Source organism: Gopherus evgoodei, chromosome 5, assembly GCF_007399415.2.
Source record: "Gopherus evgoodei ecotype Sinaloan lineage chromosome 5, rGopEvg1_v1.p, whole genome shotgun sequence".
Taxonomy (NCBI): domain Eukaryota; kingdom Metazoa; phylum Chordata; order Testudines; family Testudinidae; genus Gopherus; species Gopherus evgoodei.
Window position 1 is genome coordinate 83170880 of NC_044326.1, and position 22938 is coordinate 83193817.

The 22938-nt window shown below is 41.1% G+C and overlaps 2 protein-coding genes across 2 annotated transcripts in view; one reads left to right on the forward strand and one right to left on the reverse strand.

Annotated features, from left to right (window-relative positions):
• RNF175 (ring finger protein 175) overlaps positions 1-10321 on the forward strand; it is a 33858-nt gene extending 23537 nt beyond the window's left edge. The window contains 5 exon segments of the mRNA XM_030565072.1: positions 670-777; positions 2734-2854; positions 3581-3714; positions 9004-9123; positions 9989-10321. Coding sequence (XP_030420932.1) covers positions 670-777; positions 2734-2854; positions 3581-3714; positions 9004-9123; positions 9989-10109 — 604 coding nt within the window. The 3' untranslated portion in view covers positions 10110-10321.
• Positions 10322-16727: 6406 nt separating this feature from the next.
• Positions 16728-22701, reverse strand: LOC115652021 (toll-like receptor 2 type-2). The gene is made up of 2 exons (XM_030563464.1): positions 22656-22701; positions 16728-19494 (listed from the first exon to the last, which is right to left on the reverse strand). Exons 1-2 carry the CDS (start codon positions 22657-22659, stop codon positions 17135-17137), a joined length of 2364 nt encoding a protein of 787 aa, XP_030419324.1. The 5' UTR covers positions 22660-22701; the 3' UTR covers positions 16728-17134.
• Between the last annotated feature and the right edge of the window lie 237 nt (positions 22702-22938).

Sequence of the window (22938 nt, forward strand, 5' to 3'; positions counted from 1 at the left end):
GGAGGGTGGGGATTGTTAAGGGGATACTTTGGTTAGACTTGCAATCATTTGCTGTTCATGTTTCACAAAGTTTAATAAATGACACAAAGGCCATTTAATAGTTGTAGATTAAGACATTGTATTAATCACATTGCTATATTTGAATAAAACCTAGAGAAAATCAAGCTCCTTTTATTTAGGTGCCTAAATATGCTTTAGACTGATGACCTTTAACAAACTTGAAATGTAAATGAGTAAGGATGAAAGTTAAAGTTAGCACCATATATGTGTATCTTAACTCCTATATTCAACTATGGGCCTTACCCTAAAAACACTACAGTGTGGTGCTTACTACAGTGAGTAGCTCCATTTGAGCTCTATCATTTACTTCAAAGCGACTACTCACAGCAGTAAATCCTAATGATCACTAGTAGTCTTTTGGTGGAGCAGGCCCAGGGTATCTTCTCGGCAATGTAATTTTGTTAAATATGCATGTGTGGTGAGATAAGAAAGGAGTTTCCATCCAAATGGATTTTAATCCCAGTTTAATTTTAAATATAGATAAAGACAGGACATTTTAAACTTGCTTTTGTTAGAAACTGAATTTGTAAAAAGATGTAGCAGTCTAAGATATGATACAGTATGAGATTTTGGAGATCTTCAGTATATTTCCTTTTCTCTGATCCACAGGTTGGTCTACAAGTGGTTTCTTCTTATCTATAAACTGAGTTATGCAATTGGAATTGTGGGTTATTTAGCTATAATGTTTACCGTGTTTGGATTTAATTTATTCTTGCGGTAGGTATCTTCAGGCAATCTTCAGATTGTGTGTCTTTTATGTAGAATTTTTAGAAACTTTGATAGTTGCAATGAAAACGTTCACCTGCAATCTAATCTTTTCCCCACATCAAACAAATAACTATAGCTTAGGGTACAGGTTTACATTTTCTCTAGTTTCTTGATTTTTTTTGCACAATTAATCTGAGACTTGATACTTAAACTGCTTTAGTGGCTTCATATATTGTATTCCTGGATTGTAAGGGGAAAAAATAAAATTATACACCACCATGGTGTTTGAACTTTTAACTGCTTATTTTAACTGTTAAGTAAGGCCCTGCTCCTGCAGTGGGATTCACACAGAAGATGATGCATACACAGGCTAAGGGACGGAAATAAAATATATAAGTATGGTGATCAGACTGATGTTTAGCACACATCTTGTAGTCCCTCTTTATATATGGCTATGTCCAACTGCTTCTTTACTGATCTATTGTGTAGTCAGGTTTTTTCCTTTTTGATTTTGACTCTTACCCTTAGCCTCAGTTCTGTTCCCTTTAACCCAACTAATTCCACAAACTATTACACATCTCCCTACTGATTAATTGTTTTAAGGATATTTACAAAATTCCCCTTCCTGTGCCAAAATCCAATCAAGGTTTTAACCAAATCCACCTCTCCACACCCAAATTCATGGAGACAACCACCGCACTCATTTTAAAGGCTCTCCTTGTGTCCCCCATCTCAGCAAAAATTAGCGGTGCATTTTTAGGCCTCATGGGAGGCTCCCAGATCTGAGAGTGTACTTCTGGGGGGAAGTTTCTAGCCTCCCAGGGAGTCCTGGCCTATATTGCTGTTCTTGGATTGAAAGGCTGAATTTTGCTACCTTCACACCCCATCAATGCCAATTCAGAAGCAACTATACAAATTTATATGGAGTAATATTCGGAGTTACCTTCTCCCAAGTTTGTGTGACCCCGAGAGCACTTGCAGCCACTAATGGCTGGAGAACAAAAGACCCTTATTTGAGTCTCCTTCAAGGCAATTATTGCATTATGCCCCCAATCTGTGTATGCAAATGAGTAAAGAAACAGAGTGGCTTGTTGGTCTACAGTTGCTGATAAAAATCAGTACTACAAACACAGTTTTCTTAGAAGGAAACATGAAATGAGGAGGCTGTTTTGGAAAACTGCCTAAAATATTACATGTATTTCACAGACAGGAGTGACTGGATAACCTTGATAGTACCCATTTAATGTTTACAGGCAGTATTGCTTTGGAGCTGTGTTTACAGTATGTATGATTAGATTGTTAACTCAGCAGGACAGGGACCTGATCTATAAAGTACCTAATATACTTCTGTGTGCTGTTAATAACTAATATTGTATAATATTGTAGATTACTGTAGAAGGTGACTTAAAAGCTTTATTAACATCATACTTAAGCTTTTGACTTAAATCACAATATTTTCACAATTCCTGACTTATTTTTGTGTAGTGCTTCTGCTTTTAAGCTTCATTTACTGCAGCATAGTGAACTTTATTGTTGAGCATTTTTTCTTGGATGAATTCTTTCAGCTAAAATAATTTAGCATTTATCTGAAAGGCATTTAACATTTTTACTAAGTATTGGGTGATTTTGTTGCTTCCTCAAAACAACAAAATGTTCGCCTAATTCATTTGTATTTTAAGGATTTTTCCCTTGGAAAAAATGCCATTTTGCACTTTTTATACCTTATTTAGGTAGAGTTAAGTGTCTATAAAGATAATAGAAATTATTTGACCATACTTTTGTGAGATTAATGTTATTTATTACACGACAAATATGAAGTTGGCTTTGAAGGAAATTGAAAACGGAGTTGTAGTGAGGAAAAACAAAAGCCAGAGCTATCAAGAGTAAAAGTCAGTTTGATACTTTCTCCTTATATTCTGTACACTAGCAAACACACTCATGTGCTCTTTATCTGTTTTTATACAGAATCAAGACTGAAGATTTCATGGATTTTGGTGTGATATTGCTGTTTTATAGACTCTACTGTGGAGAGATGGGAAGAGACTTCGCAGAGATTTGTTCTGATTACATGGCTTCCACTATAGGGGTAAGTGCTGGTTTCATTACGTTGAATGACAGTCAGATGGACTGGCCATGAGCTCTTAAGTCTAGTCAGACCCTATGCTTCTAGAAGAAAGGTCCCCCCATATTCTTTCCAGAAGTTTATCTAAACTGTTCTTAAAGACAACTTTTATTGTGCCATAGGCAAACTCTTCTGCTTTCTGACTGGTCTTAGTTTCAAAAGGAATTTCTTAATACAGCATTATAACCAGTGAGTATTCACTGGTCTGAGTTAGGAGAGACAATCCCTATAAAGGAACATAGAGAGCTGGTCCAAACAAAAAAGGCAAAAATAGGGTTTCTCTCAACCTGATTCCATATAAACAAGAGACCAAAAAAGACTCCTCATTGCCATAGGTGGGTCTGCTTCTTAGTTCTCCAAAACCCAGTGAAAGAGTCTTTAAATCTTTCCCTTTTTGCAATTCTTGTCTTTTCTTCTTAATGAGGCAGTTAGCCTTCACTAAGGACACCTACATTCCCTAAGTCTGGGATGTTTGGCACACTTTGCAATAGAGGCAAACACTTGAAGTCCTCTTCTCAACAAGAAGGTTTTAATTCTCTCTAAACATTCTGTCACTAGTATCTAAGACAGTTTTAGCTTCTTTCATTCTTGTTCTTAACCCTTGTGTCCACTGTGGACTTATACTGAGTTATTTGTGTCTCCTTGGCCGTAATGGAAAGTGTGGTTTCCGCCAATGTAAATATTCAACAGTTTTATAATGTCAGTGGGATGCCTACAAGAAGTTTGTCCAACGACATCTGTGCAGTCTGTGGACAGAAAATCTTTGTGGACATAAATGAGGAAGGGATAATTGAAAATACCTACCAGCTGTCATGCAATCACGTGTATCCTTTCAATTCAATTATGAAATAATGGTTTCCTCCTTTCTTGCTGTTGCACCAAAAATAAAACGATTTGCAATAAACAGATGGGGGCAGGGGGGGGAAACGGAGGTGAAGAGAAATAAATGAACACAATCAAAGAAACCACAGCACAAAGGTAAAAATAGGGATATGGAATAAGTTGCCTGTTTGCTCACATGAGGTTTAGTGGAAGACCTAAATTTAAGTACTATCATGCAATGCTTGCTTCCCAAGCTACTGAAACTCAGGTACATCAACCAATTAACCCAGTGGTGGGCAACGTGTGGCCCATCAGGGTAAGCTGATTGCAGGTCATAAGCCATTTTGCAGATGTTAACTGTCTGCAGGCACAGCCCCCCGCAGCTCCCAGTGGCTATGGTTCACCATTCCCAGCCACTGGGAGCTGCGGGAGGCGGCAGGCCACAGGGACAAGTCTGAGATTACAAGCCTGATTGATAAACTTAATAGTGTTTGATGTAATGTACATAGACCTTTGTAAAGCATTTGACTTGGTATTGCACAACAGTTTGATTAAAAACTAGAATGATATAAAACTAATATGGCACATTAAATAAATTAAAAGTTGGCTAACTTAACACGTCTGAAAATGTAATTGTAAATGGGGAATCAGCATTGAATGGGTGTGTTTGTAGTGGGATCCCACACAGCTCTGTTCTTGGCCCCACACTATTCAACGCTTTTATCAAAGACCTGGAAGAAAACATAAAATTATCCCTGTTGAAATTTGCAGATGACACACAAATTGTGGGAGTGGTAAATAATTCAGAGAACAGGCCACTGATGCAGAGTGATCTGGATCGCCTGGTAACTTTGGTGCAAGCAAACAACATGCATTTTTAAGATGGCTAAAATGTAAATATATACATCTAGGAACAAAGAAGGCAAGCCATACTTACAGGATGGGGGACTCTATCCTGCAAAACTGACTCTGAAAAAGATTTGGGGATCATGGTGGATAATCAGCTGAATATAAGCTCCCACTGCGAGGCTGTGGCCTAAAGGGCTAATGTGATCTTTGGATGCATAAACAGGTGAATCTCGAGCCACAGAGAGGTTATTTTACTTCTGTATTTGGCACTGGTGAGACTGCTACTGGAATACTATGTCCAGTTCTGATAGCCACAATTCAAGAACAATGTTGAAAAATTGAAGAGGGTTCAGAGACAAGCCGTGAGAACAGAAAACTTGCCTTACAGTGACAGACTCAAGGGTCCATGTGTTTATCTTAACAAAGCAAAGGTTGAAGGGTAACTTGATTACTGTTTATACAAACTGGAAATGAAGGTGTAAATTTTCAACAAAGAGAGTAATTGACTCTAGGTAAATTATTCCAATGTTTATGGTGGATACTCTTATCACTGACCATTTTAAAAATCAATATTGGGGTTTCTTTCCTAAAAGAATTAATTTGGGGCATTTCTGTGGCCTGTGGTATACAAGTCAGACTATATGATCACAATGATCCCTTCTGGCTTTAACATCTATGACCATTGCCCACTTTCTAGGTAGCGACCCATATCTACAATCCAATAATACCTTGACTGCATAGCAGCAGCGTTTGCATATCCTACCCCAGAAAAGTCAGTACCATGGAACCGAGGAGCTGCAAGTTGAAGTTCGGCCATTGAGAGAGGCAGTTTCACTGAGGCATTGCTGCCATCTGATGTACCATAGGTTAAGACAGAATGGCCTGATCCACAAGGGATTTAGTCATTCCATTGCTGAGCATCACGGTGTCTAACTTGTAGGCTCCTAGAAAAAAAACAATCACAGAAACACTAGTGTGATCCACAGAGCCTGAGTTAGGCACCTAGACTCCCTATATAATAAATGGGGAGATCGGAATGTGATCCACAAAAGCCAGCACATTAGAAAGAGAAACCAACAAAAGAGGCGTGTGATAAGCCCTGCCCCTCGCTTAGAGGTAGGCTACTGCCTCTGGGCTGCAGGGAGGTGCCTTCTCTGCTTAGCGGTCCACGAATAAAAACACATCTCTTGAAGTCAGGTGGTTTAGCCACCTAAGAAGTTTCCTGCAGGAATGAGTTAGGCACCTGTCTCACACACAAAACAGAGCTGCTAACCCTGTAATTTTTAGCCTTATGGTTAATGCACTCATGTGGGATGTGGGTAGGATGAACAGACATCCCATTTTTAAAGGGACAGTCCCATACTTAAGCCCTGCTGCAGGTGACCCAACTTTTTCTTTAAAAATTGGCAAATAGCCCTGTAATTTCTGTTCTCCCCCTCATCACTACTGGTGGGTCTTGCTGCTGGTCGGATCCCTGCTCACCAGCCGCTCGCCTACCAGTGATGAGTGGAGGGTCTGGTGGGTGTGCAAGGCTGGTGGTGGGGCTGGCCACTCCCCCTGCTGGTCTGTCAGCATAGCCCCTATTGCATGCTGTCTCTTGGCTAGTAGGGCTCTGCCCCCCCATCCCGTTTCTGGCTGCACGCTGTGGTAGCTGGTGAGTGTGGGCAAACGCCAGGCGATGGCCAGTTACGTATCACCTCTGCTGCCCACCCATCGGCTCTTTAGATGCTTCCCCTCTCGCTGTCCTCTCCCTGCTTTGCCCCTTTACCCCCTGCATCCCTGCTGCTCCTCCATATCCTCCCCCATCCCCCCCACGGGGCACGTCTCGCTCCCAGCACTGTGCGGAGAACCAGCCCCTAGTCGGAGCACTCAGCTCACCCACAGCCTGGCCAACCGGCTCCTTTCTCCCACTGCCTCTGGCTGGGCTGGCACCCCGGGAAAGCCCAAGACCCTCCATCCTGGGGCGCTGGCCAGGAGGAGCTGAGCCCTGCATGTGCCAAAGCCCCATGCAGTGCTGGTACAGGGAAGCCTCTCTGCCCCTCAGCTAACCTCTGGAGTGGTGAGGGGAAGCAATTTTCAGCCTGTTTGCACCCTGACCCTGCAGGCTTAACATCAGTCCCATGGGCAGGGGCTTAGCACCTTCTTCACCTGCCCCCTGGTGTGAAGGGCTGCTCTGTCCCCTGCTGAGCCACCTCTCTGGTCTGGTTCCCTGAAGTCCCTGCTGTCAGGTTCCCTGGGCCCTGGTGCACAATGCAGCTTTAGGGCTTAACCCCTTCCTGCCCATGCTGTAGCCTGTGGACAGGTGGTGGCTGGGTTACGTCGGTGGCCAGCAGCAGCAGGCTGGAGGTGTTAGCTGCCTTTTGACACTGTGTAGGCAGGAAGGGACAAGCTGCTTCCAGCCATGGAGGGGAAGGGGGGAAAAAAGATGAGCTCTGCAATGACACTGACCAGGTCATCCCTCCCTCTCTCCCTCATCCCGTGCAGCTGGAAGCAAGTCTTATCCTGCACAGTGCAAAAAGGCTGCTGCTGGCCACATTCTGGTGTGAATCCTGGCAGAAATCTGGGGAGTGACCCTGTGTTTCTCCCTCCATATGGTGCCTTGGGAAGATACAGTACCAGAAGAGGTGAGTCTGTCCCAGGGGCCCAGCCAGGCATGGACGGGGGAGAGCTCTGGGCAGGGAGGGTCAGTCACCCCCACTATCAGACAGGTGTGTGGGGGGGTGTCCTCTCCCTGTGTGAACCCTAAAGCGTTAAAAATAAGAACGTAAATAAAAAGAATCCAACTACACAGTATTTCTTTTTAACAAGGGCTCAGTCAACTTGATGTTAATTTGCATGTTTGTACTGTGTAGTTCAGATTGATTGCCGTTGAACTCGCTTGAATAAGAGTAATTTTACCAGGTGTCCCGTATTCAGCACAGGGAAATATGGTCACCCAAGATGTGGGCGATCTAGGTTCAGTTCCCCCTCAGGCAGGGGATGGGGCATTTGAACAGAGGTCTCCCAGCTCTCTGGAGGTCTGGGGCTGATGTGGGGCTCTTTTAATCTCTCATGGTGCTGTACCACCGTGGATAAAAACTTAAATAGTCATTCGGTGGATACAGGGACAAAGAGAATAACTCTGTAGCTTGGTAGTTAAGACACCCACCTTAACCAGTCCAGTCCCCCTGCTTTAGTCATTAATTGTTTCTACAAAGGGGAAGAGCTTGAGCAGGAGAGATTAAGGAAGCCCCCCCATCTCCCATGAGAGTATGATTAGAGCATGCTCATGAGAGATGGAAGATGCCTGTTTAAATTATTTCACCTCTTCTGCCTGAGGGGGAAATTGAACCTGGGTCTCCCTCATTCTAGGTGAGAGTGCTAACCACTGAGCTTAAAGTTAAGGTGAGCTCCTCCTGCTGACAGATTTTTTAATGGGATCTGATCTGGTAGGTGGCCTCTCAGCACTCTACCCAATTGGGCTCTGCATGCAAATTAGATAGACAAATGTCCATCTTCCCCTGGTTCATGAATTGCTCTGGTGCTTAGGCAGGAGATAGGCATCAGTGCACATGCTCAGAGGCAGGAACTTAGGCATTGCATTAGTTTAGGAGCCTACAGGGATTGGTTGGAGTTTTGTAGAACTAAAACTGGGATTTAGACATGTAAACCCTAGATTTAAGGCACCTAAGTACCAAGGGGCCTGATTCTCCACTCACCTAGCCTAGTTACACTGGTGTGACTGACTTCAAGTGAGGTTACCCCCAAATTTGCATGGGTGAAAGTGGGATCAGAATAACTCGGGGAACATAGCTCAATATAAGCATGACAAGGACAGGAGACCTTTAAAGCTGTTCTAAGATAAGAGATATCACTTATTTTAATAGCTTAATGTAAGTAGTTTACAACTAATTAATCATTTAATCCCTTCTCCCTCAAATTAAAAAAGAAATTATAACCTACTTTACAACAACTTCACAAGGCTCCTGACTTTCCATGAATTTCAAATGCTCAGCTGCACTTTTTTCCTTTAACAGTGTCTCAGGATAATAGGTATAGACCCAAACTGTGAAATTCAAGAGTATTTTGATCTGAGGTTGTGATTCAGCCCATTCAAGAACAGCGCCAGCTACTACTAAATTTGGCTCTGGATTCATGATTCCTAAATTTAAGGATGTCCAGATCCAGAATTTTGCCTTGGGCCCATATCTAATAATAATTAATAAATATTATATGAACTTGTGTGGCATGCTTTTCATCCAAGTTAGGTAAATATCATTATCCCCATTTTTAGTTGGGGAAACTGATGCAGAGAAGTTAAGTGACTTGTGTAAGTGCCTGAGATAAATAGCAGTGCAATGTGCGCAATCAATAATGATTCAAATCTGTAAATTAGTTCACAGAAGCATGTATTGTTCCTTGTTTATATTTGAAAGAATCCTTAACAATATGCCTGATACAAGATTTCATGAATTTTGCATCCGAGGTTGGTGCATTGTTGGCAAAAAGCAGACTTGTCCATACTGCAACGAGAAAGTTGATTTGAAGAGGATGTTAAGTAACCCATATCCTTTTCTTAACAAGTGTGTTTTTTACTTCAATTTTTTAATTATTTTGTCTTTGCTCATTTGTGTTATTATCTAGTGGAGAGTGGTGAGAGTAAAAAATAAAAATAAATATGGCCAGTTAAAATAGCAGTAATAGCAGCAGATTTCTTTACTTCCTTTTTACTAGTTAGTAAACAAGAGTTTTTCTCTCCTAGTTTCTCCAGAAGGACGGACAGTAGGCCAAGTTCTGCTGCTGCATTTGTGACACCATTCAAGCTGGGACAGAATTTGTCCTACTGACTTTTTCCAACCCATTTCAATTCCCCTTGGGGGAACTGTTTAAATCTTACTTTAAACATTTTTATGAGAATATCATTCAAAATACTGTAAATCTAGAGCAGTGTTACTCAGACCTCAGTGGTTCAGGAGCCAAATTAGCAATCAACATTACCCAAAAGAGCCGCAGTAGTGTGAATGCATTATTTCATTTACTATGGTACTATTCACATTTAAACTGTTCAACCGGGGAAATATTTTGTTTGTTAGATAGATAGATCTCCCAGAAAATAAGTTAATAACTTAGTGCAAGTTGATAACTTAATCGGTTAATAACACAGTAAAAGCATCCTGATAGTTAATAACTTAGATTGGTGAATATTAAAATACTGTGTGATTTAATTATCATACGCTGCAAAGAGCTGCAGGAGACACATTAAAGGGCCACTTGCAGCTCATGAGCAATAGTCTGAGTATCACTGCTCTAGAGGAACCGGAGAGCACTATGTTTGAGAACATTAAACAAGTACTTTTCTTCGCTTATTGCTGAAGGAACTGATGTCATACTAAATCTCTTTTCACCTTTAAACAATCTTGGCAGCAGATTTCCTTAACGGTAGTTTAGGTGGAAGCGTACACATGTTTTGTATGGGCAACTGTTGGATTGGCTCCGCTATCTGGTGGCCTGGCAACCAGTTGTTATAGGAATAGTCCAAGTCATTAACTATTCGCTGGGCTTAGAATAGGATATGTGATTATAGCCAGAATGTAAAATGTTGGCTATTTCAATATGTAAAATACTATGTATCTCCTGTACTTAATATTGTAAAAATATAATTAAGACTGACCTCTGGTGTTCTTATTGCACTGCTCTACAGGAGCCTCAGATGGACCTCTCTGATGTCACAGCAATACTACATTACTTGAACAGCATGAAATTAAAACATTTCTGATCTTCTCAAAGTGTGCATGGAAAGGGTCTCCTTGAAAGGAACATATGACAGGACAATGTTAGTAAAAGAAATGGCTATTTTTCTCATTATGACTATTTCTGAAATTTTTTTAATATTTGCTGCACTAGTAAGTATGTCAATAGCACTGACTGATTGATGTTCAAGTAAGATTACTGAAAGATGGGTAGTGTAAATAGGTAGCCACCTCCTGAGCACCCTCTCCTGGGCTGGGTAGTTCTGCAGCACACTTCCTCAGTTTCCCTTTCTCCCAGGGCTCCTCAAAAATGTCACCAATTCCATGTAATCTTAAAATATCTCCCTTCTGGAGAGGGATCCACTTTAGCCTAAAGCAGGGGTTGGCAACCTTTCAGAAGTTGTATGCCAAGTCTTCATTTATTCACTCTAATTTAAGGTTTTGCATGCCAGTAATACATTTTGACATTTGTAGAAGGTCTCTATCTATAAGTCTATAATATATAACTAAACTATTGTTGTATGTAAAGTAAATAAGGTTTTTAAAATGTTTAAGAAGCTTCATTTAAAATTAAATTAAAATGCAGAGCCCCCCGGACCAGTGGCCAGGACCCGGGTAGTGTGAGTGCCACTGAAAATCAGCTCACGTACCGCCTTTGGCACGTGTGCCATAGGTTGCCTACCCCTGGCCTAGAGACATTAGTATTTCATACCAGCTTCACCAGCAGGCCCCAGGGTTCCCCAGTTTGATCAATTCTCTCTCCTGGAGTCAGAGTTCTCCATCCCTCCTTCTCAGAGCTGAATTCAGTCACTCTCATTGAATCAGGAGTCCTCAGCCCTCCTCCTTGAAGCTGGGTTACAATCCAAACTGTCCCTTTATTCCCTTCAGGAATCAGTCTCGCTTCTTACACCACTGACCTGCAACAGCTTCTTCAAGCCAGTTGCTTCTGTTCTGCCTGACACGCCCAGCCCGACGTAGCTCAAGTGAGAGGCAGTAATACTCCAGTTCCTCACTCTCCCTCAGGCTTCTCCCTTATATCTATAGGCCTGGCCTCAGTTTAGTCATGACCTCATTCGTTAGTACTCATCCTCCCCATCTAGGGAGATGAGCTAAGCTTGTCCCAGGTAGAGCTGTGGCCTATCACCCCTTAAGGGGCCCAGCCACTCTGTGACAGGTAGCATTGGCTGATGAAATTTAGGATTGGCTCATAAAACTTAAATGCAACACTAGAGCTTGGCAAAATTTTACATGCAAAAACCTTTTTTTTTTTTTTGTGCTTAAAACAAATGCAGATTCAGCTCAACTGAAACAATTTGTGAATTTGGGTCGATTTTGGCTCATTGTTTAGGTCCAAAAACGAAAAAACATTTGGAAATGTGAAAATGTTTTATTTGGGAATTTCCAAAACAAAATATTTATATTTTTTCATTGAAGAAAGATGTTTGATTTTGAAATTTCCCTGAGTTTTATTTAAAGTCTGTTTTTAAATGTTGAAAAAAAACCTTGAAATGAAAATGACACTTTTTTCAACATTTTAGTTCACTGAAAATTGTGAAACGGTTTCCTTTTGGGTTGACCCAATGTGATTTCTCTTTAATTTTTCAGACCTGCCCCTGACCCAAATAGTCAGTTATTCAGCCAGTGTTAACAGCATCCATTAATGTGATTATTTGGAGGACTATTCACAGCTGTGAGGACTAACTCAAGATCACTTGTTCCCAAATGCAGCAAACATTAATCTGAGGCTATGTTTACACTGCCCGCAGTTCAGGTTACAGGAGTGTGAACAATAGTGTGTACCAAAATGTTATTCTGTCACCTCCCTGAGTGGATACTGTTGGCACAAACTAAAAGACTCCTGTTTTGCATTAAAGTAGCCCTGTTTGAAGAGGACTAAGTTAATATGAACTAGGAACCTTTTAATTCGTGTCCGCAGCACCCACACCTGGAAGAAACAGTGCAGCACTTTGGAGCACACTACTATTCACAACCCGTAGTCCTGCAGAGTAGTATAAACAAGCCTTATCTTTACTAGTTCCCGTAGGCACCTCTCTCTCCATTGTTTTTGCTGTATCAGTGCTCCCCTCTTTAAAGAGCTGCTTGTACTAATCTAGCTCCATGAAGTCCATCATAAAATCTGCAAAATAATCTCCTCACACGTACCCCTCTCTTGATACAAGAGCGTCATAAGTCACCGATAAGCTTTTGCTTTAGGGTGCAAGATCAGTGAAGCTGAGGTACCTAGTGCTTTTTGGGATCTGTTGCAGATGGAAGTGAAAGACACAGTAGGGGATGTGAAAGCAGTAAGGACTACAGGCAACTCTTTCCTTAACTTTTTATTTCCATGCTTTTTAAGTTTTTGAGTTGGTGGGGGTGTGCCTTTGTTCAATTTTTACTGTCAGTAACTAGCATTTTTATGTCTAATATATTATGTATTTTTTTCACATTATACTTTTCCTACCCTCAAACTGTCAAATAGGAATTCAGTAGTGTAGGAAGGGTGTGACAGTCATGCACACGGGTGGGCCTTACTTTTTGGTATGGCAAATTGACTTTGCTACAAGTGTGTTCCACTGTAGTTGAAGACACCGCAGCCCTTTTACTTCTAAGGGCTGGTCTATACTGGAAACATACAGTGGCATAGCTACATCTCTTGGGAGTGTGAAAAATCCACACTCCGTGAAAGACGTAGCTCTGCCAACCTATCTGCATTGTTCACTGGGCTAACTCCAACAGATGTCAACTCAATTACCACTTCTCAGGGAGGTGGATTACCAACAGTGACAGGAGAACCCCTCCCGTTGGCATTGGTAGTGTCTACACTGAAGCACTATGACAGTTGTGCCACTGTAGCAGTTTAAGAGTAGACATACCCTAATAGTTAAATATTTTTTAGGTTATGATTATGCTAAAAATGCTACAGTGCCACAGCTGTGCCACTATGGTGCAGACACCTACTGCAGCAAGAAAGGGGTTCTTCCACCACTATAGTAAACCCGCCTCTCCCAGAGGCAGTAGTTAGTTTCACGAAAAAATTCTTTTGTTAACCTAGTGGTGTCTACATGGGGCTTAGGTCAGCTTAATTACATTGCACAGGATGGGAAATTTTTCACAGTTCTGTGCAATGCAGTTAAACCAACCTAATTTTGTGAAGTAGAGTAGCCCTTAATAAGTGAGTTGTCCAGAATTAAAACAAGTGCCACTCTGTGGTATCAACAATGTAAAATGCTTTCTCCCATTTAATTTCTGGATTTATGAACTTCTACAAACATAGGCCGGTGACTACCTCGCACCAATTCCCCAGTGAAGAAGAATGGATTTTTTCCAGAGAGGTCGCTTCCCTTTATTCCCCCCCCCCATACTCTAAGGGGCCACCTCTTAGCAACCATCTCTCCAGCCAAAGAGGGGTGAAGGCAAGATCCCTAACCATAATTCCATGTGTTAGCTATAAAAGAGGTATTATTAAAAACATTATGTGAGAGTCTCCCTTCTCAGGGACTGCCTAACATACTGCCTCGGCCCAAAAAGGAGGGACTAGAACACAGATTGTGCATGTCAGAGTGTATTCTGTGGTTGATGAGGCAGTGAAGCTTCCCCTGGAAGGGTAATTTCTCCAGGTATGTATAACAGCTGCTGTATTCAGATTAAACATCACCTATCCTTTAGAAGTATTTATATTGAGGTTTCGAATGAAAAATATAATGAATGTCACTTAAATGGATCATATTCCAGGATAAATTTGAAGTTACATGGAGCCAACTAAGGACAACTTTAAGATTTTGATATATAACATAAGAAATGGAAGAAAAATAAACCATAAAATTTCAACAAATAGGAAGAGCAGAAAGAGAAGAAGTTTTGCCTTTAAGAAGGAGTGGCGAAATTAATGATCCAAAACTTCAGGTTTGGGTGCAGTGCGGTGGAATTCTTCAGAGCAGCTCTTATTTCAACAGGCAGTTCCGTAACTACGAGCAGCTCAACATATTGTGCTCATTAGCATAAACTTCTGTTTATTCTTTGACTCCATAATGTTTTTATGGTTATGGTCACATGTGCAAATATGAGTGTAAATAAATCTTCCTTTTTACGAAAGGAGCAAAGAGTCCTGTGGCACCTTATAGACTAACAGACGTATTGGAGCATGAGCTTTCGTGAGTGAATACCCAGTTTGTCGGATGCATGTAATGGAAATTTCCAGGGGCAGGTATATATATGCAAACAAGAAGCATGCTGGAGATAACGAGGTTAGTTCAGTCAGGGAGGATGAGGCCCTCTTCTAGCAGTTGAGGTGTGAAAACCAAGAGAGGAGAAACTGGTTTTGTAGTTGGCAAGCCGTTCACAGTCTTTGTTTAATCCTGAGCTGATGGTATCAAATTTGCAGATGAACTGAAGCTCAGCAGTTTATGGACACAAATCAGATATTAGGAATGGCAATATACAAAAACCTGTAGGAGGACACTTCAACCTCCCTGGCCACACAATAGCAGATCTTAAGGTGGCCATCCTTCAGCAAAAAAACTTCAGGACCAGACTTCAAAGAGAAACTGCTGAGTTTCAGTTCATCTGCAAATTTGACACCATCAGCTCAGGATTAAACAAAGACTGTGAACAGCTTGCCAACTACAAAACCAGTTTCTCCTCCCTTGGTTTTCACACCTCAACTGCTAGAAGAGGGCCTCATCCTCCCTGATTGAACTAACCTCATTATCTCCAGCATGCTTCTTGCTTGCATATATATACCTGCCCCTGGAAATTTCCCCTACATGCATCCAACAAAGTGGGTATTCACTCACGAAAGCTCATGCTCCAAAACTTCTGTTAGTCTATAAGGTGCCACAGGACTCTGCTGCTTTTACAGATCCAGACTAACACGGCTACCCCTCTGATACTTCCTTTTTATGTTATGCTGTCTGAGAGTTGCTTAATTGGGAGGTGTTAGGGAAGCAGATTTAGTTACAGCATGCTGAAGGATTAGTGAGAAGTGCAAGGGGACTTCCCTCACTGACCTGAATAATTATATAACAGTGAATCAACGAAACAGCTTCCAAAAGAATGTGTTAAAGACCCACAGTACTAAGAAGAACTATAAGAATGGGCCCAATCCTCTGCCTTTGAAATCAATTACAGAACTTTTATTGACTGCAGTGGGAGTGAGGTTTGGTTACCTAAGCAACCTAAGAGCCTGAATCCCATTTTCAGAAGTGATTTAGGAGCCTACAATGCAGTGCAATGTAGGCTATAGCTTTAAGAAGAAGGATTGGAGAATTCAGAGAAGATAGTGGATTTCTTTTTTCAGAGCAGCTCTTATTTCATTAGGTAGTTAGGACTTAGGACCTAAGTTTCTAAATCACTTTTGAAAATAGGACTGGGACTCCTAAGTCACTTTTGAATATGCTTCTATTGCATAGTCTATCCAGGCTCTGATACATGCGTAAGCCCAGGTATGACTGCAGCTCAGGTAGAGAGACTGGAGCCAGCTTTAATCTAATTAACTTGAGCACATGTGCTTCAGCATAGAATAGCCCTTTGAATAGTTATCCAAAGTTTGAGGCAAGTTTACATAACCTGCACTGAAGTACACACTGCCATGGCTTCAGCATTGCAAGATCCGATCTAGCTAGACTCAAACTGGCTTGGGTATGTATACAGAACCTGCAGTTGCACCCTCTGATTGCAGTAGAAACATAGCTATAGGGACTTTTGACATTTTTATGGTTGGTAGAGACTAATTTCAACGGAAGTCAAATGGGAAGTTTCCCAATTGATTTAAATGGGAGCTAGATCAGGCTTTGAAAGAATTAACAACAAATTTGAGCAATAGCCAAATGTTTCCTTGGGTTACATGTTTTATAACACTGGATTTATTTTCTTTACATTGTTTTACTTTACAAAAAGTAACCAGACTACCATTTTCAGTCCCCCCACATACCCCAAAAAGATCTATACCCAAAGCAAGGCCTCATAACCAGGGAAAAGTGAAGAGTAGAAGACTCAATGGAGTCCATTAGACTGGCAATGCAAGGTCATTGATGATGTGGCAGGCACTTAGGCCCAGGTTGTCAAAGGTATTCAGGTGCCCAATTCCAATTGATTTCAAAAGGAGTTAGGTACCTTAATACCTTTGAGAGGCTGGGCCTTAGATGGGTGCTAGTAAAATATAATCTTAAGTAGATAAATAAATCGGATGACTACATTTGGTTTTAAATGGTTTATATCAGGGATAGGCAACCTGCGGCACGCAAGCTGATTTTCAGTGGCACTCACGCTGCCCAGGTCCTGGCCACCATTCTGGGGGGCTCTGCATTTAATTTAATTTTAAATGACGTTTCTTAAACATTTTAAAAACCGTATTTACTTTACATACAACAATAGTTTAGTTATATATCATGCACTTATAGAAAGAGACCTTCTAAAAACATTAAAATGTATTACTGGCACGCAAAACCTTAAATCAGAGTGAATAAATGAAGACTCGGCACACCACTTCTGAAAGGCTGTCGACTCTCGGTTTATATAAAGAATACAGAATTGCACCAGATTTTGCATGTTCTCGCACCACAGCCTTTTTACAGACACGTATGCAGAGACAACATGGACAAATCTCTAAACAATCTTCTGTCCTCAATTCGTATATTTCCTTAACACAAATTTCATTACTGTAGATTGAAATGTGGAGACAATAAACGGCCAAAACATAAAAAGATTAAAAACTATTTTCATAACACCACATACAAACTCCAGTGTTTTCAGCTTTCTGGGAAATTTAGGAGCCTAATCCTGCAAATGTAATGAGATAAGGTCCTTATAGTGGCCTCATTACTGTCTCAGTCTTGACAGACCTTTTCTAGTATTTTAATGCTATTTTCAAATTAAACCAAAATATCTGTTGTTGACCTTCATCAAGAGGCCATTCAAGGTAGGTCTTTGTGTTCATTATTTTCCTCAGTTTACAGAATCTTTTGGGAATTGTTTGCTCCTCAATGGGCTCCAAAAGGATCAAAATTGCTGCATCATTATGCTCATCAAAGAGACGAAAGTGCGAGAACTCCAGCTCATACTTGCACCACTCGCTCTGCACAAAGTGCTCTGACAGCACAAACAGAGTTTTATGACTTTTTTCAATGGAGTCAATGATGTTGTCAACGATCCACTTCCCAGGCACAAAGTCCCGTTTATGAAGGCACAGTTTAAATGGGGGGATAGCATTCTCAAGTTCCTGTACCATTAAGTTTTCAACCCATTCTGAGTCGCTTTCACTGTAGGAAACAAAAGCATCATAGCAGAAGTCGTGATTATGTGATTTCCTGGGTTTCCTTTTAGCTTGAAGCCAAGCCCAGGTCATTTTCATGTACCAGATCACATGAAGTTTGTAGCCCAGGATCACAATAAACAGGATTATCAAGACCACCAGAATGCAAATTAGGGACACGGCCAAAGTTCTGTGACATTCAAACAGCGAAAGTTGAGCAGCTTTTACCTGCTGTCCTCTCACAGAAGACGGAGAGTCACAGATGTAGTTCTCTGGCCAGTTAGCCAAGACATTAGCTATTCCCTCCTGATATTGAATGAAGGAGAGAAATTCACAAGAGCAGATGAAATTATTGTCACCTGCATCCAGTGTCTCCATTTTCCTAAATGATCCAAATTCTTCCTTAAAGAAACTGGTTAATTTGTTTCTGCTGATTCTCAGGGCTACTAAGTTAGGAATAAATGGAGCATCTGGCAAGGTCTTTAATTTGTTTTTTGCAATGTAGAGCTCTTTAAGATGTGGCAGCTTTAATCTAAAATCATTGAGGATATTACTACTAACATCCAAAACTTCAAGAGTTTGAGGAATGCACGTTGTTAATTTGGGTATTTGAGTGCCTGAGATATTTAAATATTTCAGGTTTCCTGGCCATTGACACAATTCTGGAATCTCACCAAAATTGTTTTGGCTAATATCTAGGTGAGTAAGGTATTTTAGATGAGATAGACTTCTTCCTGTCATTTGTAAATCACCCAATGTATTTTGACTTAAATTGAAAGTTTGCAGCAAGGGCCATGCACCCCTACAGGATGAGTGTTCCAAATTTGGATCTGCAAGCAAATTTTCACTGAGATCAAGATAAAGGAGTGAGGAAAAATGTCTTGAAATGCTGCAAGGCACCAAGAACACCTTCGTATTTACAACTGTGATTTTGGTGATGTTACCTATAAGATTTTTCAAACTGCTAAGATCTGAAAACAAATAAAATTTTTCTATAGTTAATCTCTGTATTGTCACAATTTCCATGGGGCTTTTTCTCTTTATTTTAATTGGTTCATGCCAGTGTCCCGTTCCCTGCAGTACAGAGTTGTCCAGCTCCAGCTCCAACAATTGCTCAGCATGCACCAAGATGTTTAACAGTTTGTCAATGCTTGCATCTGTAAACAAAACGTTTTTTAACACAAATTTTTCCATGACAGAATGACTCATTGGCTCCAATAATGAAGATTCATTAGCTGTATTGAAGGCTATATTTCTCAGTTCTATACATATTGCAGAATTTATAAGATCCTCCAACATCACTGATAACACCTGAACATCATTTATGTTTATGATGATATGATTTATGTTAACTGTTATCAAACTCCCTGACACATATTGCCTGAGCCTTTGACCATCAATCTCAAGTTGCTCAAGAACTACAATGCCATCAAAGTCTTGCTTCTGTATAGCAGAGAAGGAATTGTTATTCCCCAGGTGCAGATATCTCAAATTTTTGAGATTAGAAAACAAGGGATTCTCCCCCAGTGTTGTATATAAATTACTCTGTATGTTTAGTTGCTGTAAGGAAAAAAGATGTCTAAACCAAATGGGTGACAAATGAGTCAACTTATTATTTGATAAATCCAAATGTTCCAATTTTCCAAGGAAAATAAATGATTCCTTATCTATTGTCCAAATTTGATTGAATTGCAGCAGCAGCACTCTCAGATTCACACCCACCAGCAGATCAGTTTCTCTGACATATTTTATGCTGTTGTAGGACAGATTTAGCCCTGTGATATCAGTTGTTAGTCCTGAAGGAATGGTGCTCAAATTCATTGAAGAACAGTCACAGAAATGAGTGGCATCACATGAAGGACACACCCGCGTTGTGGCTTTTTCTTCAGAAAAATTTGCCATTATGACCATGTAGATAACCCACCCTTTCCAGAGTTGGTTAGGCATGATTTTACCTAAAATCAAAAGAAGGATAGAATAAGCATAGCATGAATTATTAGTGTTAAAAAAGCCAAACTTGAAAAACAGTCTCTACCGACCTATCTTCAATAAGGTGTTATGAATAGTTATCATTTGTAAAGCCTTTGGAACATGAAAAATATATCAAGTGTTTAAAATAGTACATCAAGAAAATCAGATTATACATAAATGTGCTAGAATGATTTTCTGTTTGGCTTTCAGTTCCTTTTTCTTCTCCTGCTGTGTTTAACTTTGGAATGAGAAACATCAGATTAATTACTACCTGCACCAGTCTTTCACAGATCAGTGAATACTTTAGTCAAACATTCATAAACCTAATAATAATGTAATTTACTGACCTAGTCCTTTTTATGTTCAGTAAATAGCTAGGTTCCAACAAACTGCTTTTTAAGAAAACACTCTCTAGTGTTTTCTCCCTCCTCCCCCCAAAAAATCTGCAGATTTCATTTTGTGTACAAAGTTTGAGCTGTAGGGTGCTAACACTTTCTGTGCACTCCAACTCCCACTGAAGTCAATGAGAGCTGGGGACAATCAATTTTTTGTAGAAATAGCTTATTGAATACTAAATTATTTTCAAGATATGCCACTATTTCTGCATAGTGTTTCTTTGAAAAGAAGAAAAGGCATTGCATGTGTTGTAATCCTTTCCCTCAACCTTCAGCTAGCTTTTGATTTTTTAGCTTGTGAAGTCTTGGGCACAGGAACTGCCTTTTCCCAGGTGTTTGTGCAGGGCATTCATTACCATATTGTATATGGACAGTGATGACAAACACATATTTGTAGATATTGACAATGAATCCCTGAGAGGAGGGTTCAGCACTGATGCAGCACTGGTTCCGACAGACCCTCAGCAGAGAGAAGGCTATGGATACTTTATGCTCCTAGGGCCTCTTTCCCAGTAGATGTTCTGGTTAGCATCGCTGACAACTGCTCTTCCTTGTTCATTGTCTGCCCCACTTACGCTCTCATTTTTCAGCTTTTTTACAGGAAATGACCAACATTGCAAAATGAGAGTGTTTGAGGGTCAGGAGTGACATGGCTTTGTGGGGCAGCTAATGTACTGCTAGCCCAGCCTACTGCAGGCCTTGTCTGAGCAGGTAGGAAGAACACTGGAACATTCTTTGCCATCAACAATGTCCTTTGTTATGCCTTCTCCAGTCCCCCACAGTGCAGATGGCTGTGCTCCCCATTCTTCTTTCCTTCTCCCCGATCTGAGGCTTGGCAGTGGCTACATAGCAGAATACCAGCCATAGACCAAAAAGAAATTAGGATAGGGTGCTTAGAAAGGGGCTACCTCCACATGTTTTCCCATAACCCTTGTGAGTACCACAAGAGCAGAGAAAAGGTTACCAGGGGATTAAGAAAGTGGCTGCCTAAACCTTCACCTATGCTGTTCCTAAACCACGCTAGGCTGATGGTTATTTAAAGGGATAGATTCATCGGTGTTTGTGCATTTATTTTATATACTGGGGGAGGATACGTTTCTTCAACCCTTCCCCCACCACACCACATCCTGGCCCCACACTAGGAGACTCTCCCTGCCCACGAGGTCCCCCCACCACTCTCACCTATTCCACCTTTTTTCCTATTATTGCTGCTTCACCCTAGAACTTTGGTCACAGAGTGGAAATCATGGGCGGAGAGTTCCGAACTATGACTACACCATTCACACTTCCCTAGGCTCAGCTACGTTCCTGCTACAGCAATGGCGGTCATAACAGCAAAAAATACATAGAGCCAACAATCAAGTATCAATCATAGAGCCAACAATCAAGAGTATCAATCAAATATTTGCAGGCAGAGACACAGTAATGTCTGTACTGTAAACCTGGTATGAATTAACTTTGCAATTTTCAAGCTGTTGTACGGATTCAAGACCTGATACTGCAGACACGATTCTCTTCACTCACTCAGATAGTCTAACTGTAATATGAGGATTATTGTGTGATTCTTCTTTCTTATGGAAATTTGTGTGAATAAAGTTAAGCAAGTGCATGAGTGTTTCAGGTTTGAATATCAATAACATCATAGCAGAATTTTCAGAAGCTGGCACAATCCATCACTAATTTAGGACACTCAGCAGCTGACCGCCCAGTGACCTGCCACACACCATCCATGCACCTCCTTAGTGATCATCCCCTACTACGAACACAACCACTATTCCTTCCTTAATAACTTTTGCAAGGTGATTTCCATCTCTACACCTAATGTGACCAATGTGCATACATTTGCATCTGCCGATGTCCAACATCAGAGTCCGCTTTTCTCCACTAATACTTCTAACACAGGCATTCATCTTTTTTCCCTCCCCCCCCCATCCAGGAGATGTGCAAGAGTCTTCACCAACACCCACATTTCAAAAGCTTCAGTTTTTTCTTGTCAGGAGCATTAATTTAACATCCATAAATGGCTACAGAAAAAAAAATTAGGCTTTTCACCATTTGCACCTTCCTACATTTCAAGATGCTATAGCTTTTCCACAGTTTCTAAGGGGGCCATAGCTAAGCACACCATCCCTGCTCTTCTTCTGGTTTCTTTGGAACAGCTTCCTTTGTTGGATGTATAGGATCCCAGATAATTCAACTCATCTACTGCCTCTGCAGCTTGTCCGTTAGTCACAATGTCTGCTTACATCCTGTTTTTATTAGATGTGTCAAGATACATTCATTATGTTTTCACCACATTCAGGAATAGTCCATACCCTTCACTAACCGTGTCTTCAGGGCCCTACAAGTGCTCATATCAATTAATAACCATTATAATAAAAATGAAATGTGCCAATGTTCCTCAAACTAAATATGGTACAGGAAACTATTATTAAGCTAACGTTTAAAAATAAAATGTTAACAGTTCTATGGACCCTGAAGCACTGGGGTCAATGGAAATGTTGACATTGATTTCGGGAGCAGGTCCTAAACGGGCTAGTGTAAATTGTTACTATTCAACTAGAGCAACTACACTAAAGGTGTATGGAGGATAACTACTAATCTGCGTAATACCGTTACATCCATCAGATACAAACACGCAAAGTCCTGAACCAGTTGGATCTGCCCACGATGGCACCGCAGGAGAAACGACAGGTAACTAAAGAGATGTCCCAGGGCCCGCCCGAGAGAGATTATTATTTCTACCTTACCCATTCAGGTCTGCGACTCACCTGTCTTCAACACCGGGCTTCTCCGGGGGGCGATCAGCGGTCTAATAAATCAGTAGCCCGGAGAACGAAGCGCAGCCTACAAACCACGTGCCCATCAACCAATAAGCCAGGGCTGGAAGCTGTCAAACATGGCCCGAGGGGAGCTCGCCCGTTTTGTGGGACCCAGCAAGGCCGGGACCAGACTCAACCGCAGGGCAGAGGCTGCTGTACGCCTTCCCCTCTCGCCCCAGCGCTGCACGGAGCCGCTCCTCCCGCCTGGGGG